This window comes from Xenia sp. Carnegie-2017, unplaced genomic scaffold (genome assembly GCF_021976095.1).
Source record: "Xenia sp. Carnegie-2017 unplaced genomic scaffold, XeniaSp_v1 HiC_scaffold_14, whole genome shotgun sequence".
In the NCBI taxonomy this organism is placed as follows: Eukaryota; Metazoa; Cnidaria; class Anthozoa; order Malacalcyonacea; family Xeniidae; genus Xenia; species Xenia sp. Carnegie-2017.
Genome location: NW_025813447.1, coordinates 1,815,093 through 1,823,828, shown reverse-complemented (window position 1 = coordinate 1,823,828; position 8,736 = coordinate 1,815,093). Strand labels below are relative to the sequence as shown.

Sequence of the window (8,736 nt, the reverse complement as noted above, 5' to 3'; positions counted from 1 at the left end):
TAAATACCACGAAGGTTCAACAGACGATTGCACTTTAGCACGTGTCCTTGTTTTTACCTTGTCTCATTTTTCCTAATTTTTATGCTTACATATCGTATTATGTCCTTATTGTCGTGTTTTTGGTACTATCAGATCCAACAGTATAGGAGTTACAATATGATGAGACGAGACATATAGAGAAATTTCTAAGAACTACGCTTGATACTCCAATACGAAATCAGGGTCCATGATAAGAAATCGACCAAACGAATCAACCAAATCATTTTCTGTTCATTTGCAACAGCTGCTGATTTTACATAGTCTGGAATACGAACGCTTTTTGTTAGTAAGTGTTACATCGTTAAAGTTCATTGTACCTGTTGCAGTCACGTCATGTTCTTCCTTCAACGCTTGACACAGTTTTATGAATACCATGTCAACGTTTGTATTATTCTGGAAATGAAAGATAAGTTAGTGATGGATCGTTTAGAGATGAAGGTTATGAACGGGTTTCTCTTGGTAAATAAATCTTTTAGAAATAATAGATAAGGTTGTGCAAGGGTTTCTTTCGGTAAATCTCTTTTTGCCATGTTATAGTGTTCCTTAAGTTACATCATTCATTAGTGCAATGACCATGAACTGAATTTCATGTCAAATATGATCGCTGTATTGTTCGACAAGTTTCTTCAAAAACATTATATTTTGTCTCTTGAGAAAAGTGTTTGTTAAATTTGGATTTCCTTTTGTTATTCCGTAATATCAAGAAAATAATGAAATAAAATAGAAGAAAATTTTAGAAGCCATCAAAATGGCAAAGAAGTCAAAACATAAACGATGACGCAAACCTGGACCTTCAAGAAAATAAGTCATCAAACAATTAAACTTTAATAATCTATGCAAAAACGTGTTTATGGACTTGTCTTTGCTGTTTGGTGTTTTATGAAATTTTAAAATGCCCTGGTAAAGCATTGCAATCATGTTGACTTAGAAAAGGAAAATACACATTATATTGTTCTTCAATGTAATAAAGAATGTAGTAAGTATAGTTTCAACACATTTAAAGCATGTTGAAGTTAATGAGCAGTGCATTTCGAGAATTAAGACAAGCTGCAATGGTACATTCAAAGTTAATGAATATGTTACCAACTTGCCGAAGGTTCAATGATCAAAATGGGCTGTTACCAGTTGTTCAACAATTGTAATGACAGAATAATTAACATGCTGTTGCAAAATATGTTTTTAGAAACTTTCAGGTAATTATTTACATTGCATTATAAGTTACGTACATGTTAACAGTTTATCAGTAATATAAATCTTATCATGAAAATTGACATTTCTTAAAATGGCTACGATAAAAGAGGTAGGCGCCCTATTCAAGTAAAAACGTTGTATTTTAAACTACAGACTTAAGTTTCTAAAATGGTTGTTTCATTTTACGACTGCCAAAAATTATTTTAGTAAAACATAAAACATGTATGTTTTAGTAATAAATTTTTAATATATTGGTGAAACAACTGCGGCAGGAAAACTTCGTTTGGTCAACATAGGAGGTAGTTCTCTCCAAACGTTTGTACTCATATCAAGACATTCAACAGAATCAAGAAATGATTCACCATCATGTCCACCAACCACAACAATAATATTTCCAATGATAACTGCTGAACATCCATATCTTTTATGATTAAGTGAAGGAAGCATTTTAGTTTGTCCTGTTTTCACATCATACATCAAAACTTTATCTAATATTTCACCTTTATCATTTTGACCTCCAATCAAAATTGCATTACCTTTATAACTGACTATACCCATGTCACTTACAGGATATGGAAGTGGAGCCAAGGTTTTACATTCCTTTTTACTGAGACTGTATGAATAAACAGTGTTTTTGATATCTTCGAATTTCCTAGATATTCCCCCACCAAATACTAAAAAATTGTCGTCAATGAGAATTGAGCCATGGTAACATCTTGGCTCTGGTATTCGCGCCAATAATTTTGTCGTATGTGGAGGATTTAGTTGAATACTGTAGATTGTATCAAAGGCTTCGTTACTAGTACGTCCACCAATCATAATCACATTATCATTATGATAAACCATACTATGTCCACCACAATTTCTTGGTAACATGACATGAGATATTTTCCATTGCAATTTTCCATCCACATTTAAACTCTCGATGTTTCTAAAGAATTGTTTCCCATTCCAACCACCACAGAGAAATATTTCCCGACCATGAACAAATGCAGTTGCTCCAGATCGTTCTTCATTCATTTCAGGTTCCTGTTGCCAACAATTTGAATCCCAGTTGAAAGACTCGACAGAATTCAAACGATTCTCTCCATCTCTTCCTCCAAAAACATTAAATCTTTATTTTTCCCGTAAGAAAATTACATCTTTCTGTCGTTTCTGTTGTAAGAAACGTCATTTCATTACGACTTAACCTCATTTGCTCTTCAACATGAGTCACCATTTCATCACGATTCAGCTTCATTTGCTTTTGAAACATCTTTTGAAACATCTCCAATCTTTTGGTCAAATCGTCAATCTCTTTCTTCAAGAAACATGAATGAGATCGTCTGTATCTGAACACAAGCATCATTTTGCATTCTTCACAATCGATGAGACGGAACTCACATCGTTCTATTTCATGTTCTTCAATCTCGTTTTTATTAAGGACTTCGTCACAACCTTCATTTCTACAAGGTGTTGGTGAATAACCACAGTTCTCCTCATGACGTTGGAGAAATTGAAGCTTCACTATTTCAGGACAACCACGGTTGGCATTCACACAACGAATATCAAGATCTTCTAACATTTTGGTGACAAATCTAGCTATATCCTGTAATGTCTCCTTAGTGAGATGACATCGACATTCAGGACATTTATCAGAAGTTAACAAGTATCTTTCGATACAAGTGCGACAGAAATAATGTTCGTTTGGACATTGAACAGGATCTTTAAATATTTTAAAACATATAGGACATTCAAATCTTGGATGAACTTTATCGGCAAATCTCTCTTGTTCATATCCACCATACGAGTCATTTGTAGCCATTGTTGAAGACTTTTATAATTTACTGACCAAGTTTACATTGTATGTTCGTATTTTTAATGAAATAATGTTTCCATTTTCTTTATGCATATCTTCCATCTTTTTATCGATTCTTGAATGTCTTTGACAAGATGACCTCCTCGGGTTTTTATTTTCTCAAAACATGTCTTGCTTTCTAAAACGATAGATGTCTACGATTTTATGTTCTGATATGGAAAGAAAATGGGTGGATGATTCATCACAAAGTTGTTGCCAAAGTTGTTTTCAAGCTGTGATCTTTTGTAAAGTTTGATGCATGATTTCGGCTGGACAAAAGTTCATTTTGATACATTCCTGCATAAAATTATACTTAAAGGATAATAATTGTTTGTTTGAAATCAGTTGAGAGAAAATTGTTTCATATTTTATCATAAACTTGTCAAGTTATTATGGCTTTATGATATTTTTTATTTAAGATTATTGTTATTCAGTTATATTCATTTCTTTGTACAATCGTCGCCAAATTTTTAGTAAATCAGTTCAAATTGCGATGTTTTCAACCGTTTAATGTATTCAACATTTTATCAAAGTAATAAAAGTTTCTTTTACAATAATTGTATCGAGAATGTTTAATTATTACCAAGAATTCGTATTCAAAGAGTCTAATGTTTCGATGTTTTAAGTTGGGTGAAGACCGTGGGGCTGGGTCCAGTTGGGTCACACTTTTTCTGACTGTGTAAAATAGGTACGTTGTGCCTGCAAAAATTATTGATGATGTTACAAAACATGTTTTGGTTGTGGTAAAAATTTCCGTCCACGTATTTTATCCAAAACATGCCTGAGAACTGAAGAATATTAGAAATTTTTCGGTAAAAAAAAGTCAACGGGACGTCAATTTTTAATATCTCAAGAATTATAAAGACTTTATATAGACACTTTACTGTTGTTGAAAAAAATAGTCGGTTGAAAAAACATACATTCCAATACTACTAGTTCAGAGAATGAATTCTTTAATAAATACAAAAAATTAACCAACATTTGCCGTATAAGATATTAACATATGTTTAAAAAAGTATGAATTTAATTTTGTTTGCGGTGGAGGAACCCATCCAGCTAATTAGTAAACAGGTCAGTGGTCAATGTATCAATGTTCACTCAACAATTTTGTAATAGAAACTTTGAACATTTTTAGGGAAAATGCACCGTAGAGTTATTGCGCATCGTTTAAATGCAAAACGTCGTACAGCAGATGTCTTAATCAATGACAAAGTCGATTTCTCAGGGTTAATTTTATCCAAAGATGAAATCAAAGGGTTGAAAAGTGCTGGATTTGAAAGACCATCACCAATTCAACTGAAAGCTATTCCTATTGGTCGTTGTGGTGTGGGTGAGTGGATTGTATATAATGCTTGTTTTTCTGTAGGATGTTTCTTTGTTGACAACAGTTTCATACATTCAGCTAAATTTTACCATGTGTCATGTGAGCAGTGAGAGTGCTACAAGCTTAGCAACTTGGAAATGTCACTGCATTGATAGTTAGATTTCATTGATAATACTATACATATTGGAAACTTTTCCTTAATGAGCTTTTTATCAAACAAACCATTTAGATAAACAGAAGTACTTTTAAACATCATTTCACCATCATTCAGTTCACCAATGTACATGTTTCAAAGGGTCACCACCAAGCTTTGATGAAATTGCATGCTTAGTAGTTTTAAATTGGATGGCTTCTTAAAGCTTTTGGTGTTAAGGAAATGTAGTTTTAATGTAGGAAAAGCACTCACTATCAGAAAAGTAAAGGAACTCAAAATTTTTAGTTTGATAGTTCATGCAAAGGTTTTCAATTAAAATGACTTTCCATTTAAGCCTTGTAAAGTCTGTTGTCTAAAAAATTAAAAATTTAAAAAGACTTTCTTTATAGATTTGATTGCACAAGCAAAATCTGGCACAGGGAAAACATGTGTCTTTAGTGTGATTGCTTTGGAAAGCATCATTCTTACAATGATGTCAATACAAGTGTTGGTTCTTGTGCCGACTCGAGAGATAGCTGTTCAAATCAAGGATGTAATGAACTCTATTGGTCAACATATGCAAGGACTTCATGTAAATGTTTTTATTGGTGGTTTGTCTATTGAAGATGACAAGAACAAGTTGAAACTTTGTCAAATTGCTATTGGTACACCAGGTAGGTGGAGCAGTTAAATATTGATCAATTGCATATCATTTGGGAATGAATACATATAGCTTTGGGCAGAAATATATATTATAATTTGGAATGTCAGTGCCAAGCAAAGTACTATACATAAGCAATCATACAAAAAAATACATTTAATATCATCAAGTAAGGTACAAGCTACTGTTTCTTCCTAAACTCGTAGGATACATTTGCGAAATCAATTTTTCAATCATCATTTAGGACGGGTGAAACATCTAATTGACAGCAAACTTTTGTCTACTTCTTCCATTCGATTGCTTATTCTTGATGAGGCTGATAAACTTTTGGAGGAAAACTTTCAAGATCAGATCAAGTAAGACCATTAAATAAATGGATAATTTGAATATCATTGATTTTTTCTTTCATAATATGAAGGTTGAAACTTGTTTTATACTTTGTAGTTGGATATTTTCAACACTTCCTGAAAGCAAGCAAGTGTTGGCTTTGTCTGCAACCTATCCAAACTATCTCAGCGAGCATTTACAGAAATATATGAGAAATCCAACTTTTGTTTGTTTAAATGCCATGGACCCTACACTAGAAGGTGAGTGTTGTAAGTCATATTTATAGTTTAAGTTTAGTGAAAATGAACATTTATATTGTATGTACTGACTATTAAAAGTACATGAATATGTTTTTAGGGATTCATCATTATTTTTGCACAATACCAAGTCATTCTCTCCCACATAAAACATTTGATGAAAAGGTTGGTAGTATTGGTCATACCGAGTAGGCTATAGGCTCGCACACACATGCAAACACTGGACTGTTGGTCTAGACAAATCATCTAAATCTTTATTCTGTATGTTACCACTCAATGTATGTTACTCATTCTATTAACTTGTGAAACTGTTGTCCAGTGTGTTGCATGTTTGCAGGCTTATTTGATATGTCATTTATAATTTACCTTAATCTGTGCATTTGTTAAATTGTTGAATATTCTACTGTAGGTTAATCATTTACTGGTTATGTTGTCACAGATATCTTTCCATCAATGCCTTATCTTTTCTAACTATCAAATAAGGTATGTATCTAACAAAAAACTACATTGTGTTCATTGCCGTCACAATTTGTATGGTGGTTCTTAATTTTTATGTATAAATTTATTTCATAGAGCAAAGAATTTGAGTGAAACTTTGGCTAAAAATGGATTTCCTTCTACACATATTTCAGGTAGTGTTTGCTATGTAATTTATAAATCTTGGTCAATTATCTTTGTTTGATTTGTCATTTAGGGTAATTTTCCTTATTTTCTTTTTTGTATTCATGAACACCGAGATGCTTTCTGGGTATTTTCTAATAAAAATATTTACAAAAGTAAATAACAAAGTAGAGAGGTCACTGTGTTTTAGAAACATGATGCTTTGTCATACTTTGGTTAGTGTTAGTTTATAAAACAAGTTTCTCTGCTTTTGTACTGACTGGTCTGTTAATTGTCATCACTATGTTAATTTTGTTCTCTGTCATTGGATAAAACAAGAATAAAATACAGTCATGTTTATTTTTTTATGTTTATTTTTTTGAGAAAGGTGGTCAAGGCCAAAATGAACGTCTTGATGCAATGAGGAAGTTGAAGGAGTTCAAATGTCGTATTTTGATATCAACAGATCTTGTAAGTGACGTTAACTGATTTCTATATTTTCTTGTTTGGATACTTGGACATCAGTTAAAGTAGAAATATTCTTAATTTAAAGAAATCATCTGTATTCCATTTAGGGTAACTTGTCGATGTTATGATTACAGTAGTATTAGAGCTAGCATCTTGTATTACTAACAAGCGCAACTTGTCAATATTGTGATACGGTAGCATTACGTATAACAACCAAGGGATAACTCGTTAATATTTTGATTTATATTAAAGATAGCATCTTGTATTATTTCCAAGGGTAACTTGTCAATGTTATGATAAATATTATTAATGATAGCATCCAGTATACCGTGTTACAACGTCACTCGTTAATGTTATGATTAATATCAGAGGTAACATCCCGAGGGATTAAATCTTTAATTATAGTGTAGAGTGAATCTCCCATTGAATCTTCTCTACTATTATAAGTAATTATAGGTAGTACTGGTATTATTAGAATGATTGCTTTGATTTAAAATTATCTTTAAACAGGAGCATTAACATTCAAAAATTTATGTGGAAATTCATTTATACTGAGATGATCCCCTCACCATCTCTCCATCCATCTCTCATCCTCATCACAATATCTCATCCCTCATCACAACATCTCTCCCTCATCACCATGATCAAAACATCTATCCATACTTTATCTTCTGTATCTATAGATGTCTCATCGATGCTGAACGTGTGAACCTTGTGATTAACATGGATCTTCCACGTGACTCTGAGACATATTTACATAGAGTTGGGAGGGCTGGACGTTACGGTAGGTCACCATTTAAATTATTTATAGATAGCTAATTGCAACAGTCGTCCATTATTTTTTTGACGAGGATGGCGTTACTGAAAATGGCGATTTTACATACTGCTAAAATATTTGCGTATAGTAGATCTCAAGGTAGAAAGATTTGAACCTGGTTGGCTATTTTTACTTGCACAATGTCATGTTTCAATGTTTGACAATGATATTATTTTTTTGTTCACGACGTAACACGTTTTTACACAACAAGAAAAAAGACAAATGTTGATCAATACGTATAAAATGACGTCGATAAAATGACAAATAAGCTTATGCTTGTACCCTATGTACCCTTATATCAACCCATGCCACCAATCCATTCTACTTACATTCCTATAAAATCCATCGTTACCTACCTAACCCATCCGTCTATTAAAGAATAATTTGGTATCATGATGGCTCATCAGAAATACATTTGCCATTATCAAAGCCATGTATCGTATGATAAGTCATCGATTATGGGAACCAACTTCTCATCTATTTTTTCATACTTTTTAATGCGTACGCCAAACATCTTCCCAACAGAGGAAAAATTTCATTCATTATTGGGGATTATGTTTAGTTTTGAACGTTAAACAGGGTCGTATGGCGTGGCCATAAATTTCGTGGCCGCAGGAAAAGAAGAATCAAGTTTGAAAGACATCGAAATTAAATGTGGAATAAATTTCGATCCTTTGCCAGGTAATGTTTATGTTTTAAAGAATAATATCACAGCATCATACGAATTTTTTATAATAATATAAAATATATTTGCTTCCACATTTAGTATTTATATTATTAGTATTTAGAATTATTACTATCATTGTCATTATCATAATTATTATTAATATTTAGAAGATTTATCTGAGCTCATATGTGAAGATGCGTTTGTCGAATGTAGTTTGATGAAGTCAAAAGGCGAGATACCTTCATTAACTTCTACGGCTGCTACAACCATAGTTGGAGAAGGGAAGGTGAAAGAAGATGATGTCCTTTGCTGTGAAACTACAAACCTTGTTCATAATGGCGAAACGAGCTCCACAATGACGAAAGAAAATTTAGTTGAAGGTTTGAATGGAGGAGCGAAGAATAAAATTCACGAG

The 8,736-nt window shown here is 32.5% G+C and overlaps 3 protein-coding genes across 5 annotated transcripts; 1 reads left to right on the top strand and 2 right to left on the bottom strand.

Moving 5' to 3' along the window:
- Positions 1 to 1,198: 1,198 nt before the first annotated feature.
- LOC124435477 (kelch-like protein 40b) lies at positions 1,199 to 2,265 on the bottom strand. Its single transcript, XM_046985438.1, has one exon. The coding sequence runs from the start codon at positions 2,248 to 2,250 to the stop codon at positions 1,474 to 1,476; it is 777 nt and encodes a 258-aa protein (XP_046841394.1). The 5' UTR covers positions 2,251 to 2,265; the 3' UTR covers positions 1,199 to 1,473.
- On the bottom strand, positions 2,256 to 3,309 carry LOC124435478 (E3 ubiquitin-protein ligase PDZRN3-B-like). The gene has a single exon (XM_046985439.1). It carries the CDS (start codon positions 3,032 to 3,034, stop codon positions 2,339 to 2,341), a length of 696 nt encoding a protein of 231 aa, XP_046841395.1. The 5' UTR covers positions 3,035 to 3,309; the 3' UTR covers positions 2,256 to 2,338.
- An 872-nt stretch (positions 3,310 to 4,181) lies between these two features.
- On the top strand, positions 4,182 to 7,162 carry LOC124435474 (probable ATP-dependent RNA helicase DDX20). 3 transcript variants are annotated; one of them, XM_046985433.1, is made up of 9 exons: positions 4,182 to 4,397; positions 4,935 to 5,198; positions 5,430 to 5,541; positions 5,630 to 5,772; positions 5,870 to 5,934; positions 6,179 to 6,252; positions 6,343 to 6,401; positions 6,758 to 6,840; positions 6,945 to 7,162. In XM_046985433.1, the coding sequence occupies exons 1-9, from the start codon at positions 4,208 to 4,210 to the stop codon at positions 6,963 to 6,965; spliced, it is 1,011 nt and encodes a 336-aa protein (XP_046841389.1). In that variant the 5' UTR covers positions 4,182 to 4,207; the 3' UTR covers positions 6,966 to 7,162. The 3 variants fall into 3 exon arrangements, 2 of the variants coding, with proteins under 2 accessions (XP_046841389.1, XP_046841391.1); XR_006945038.1 differs by lacking the exon at positions 6,343 to 6,401; XM_046985435.1 differs by lacking the exon at positions 6,343 to 6,401 and having other exon boundaries at positions 6,758 to 7,162.
- Positions 7,163 to 8,736: the final 1,574 nt, after the last annotated feature.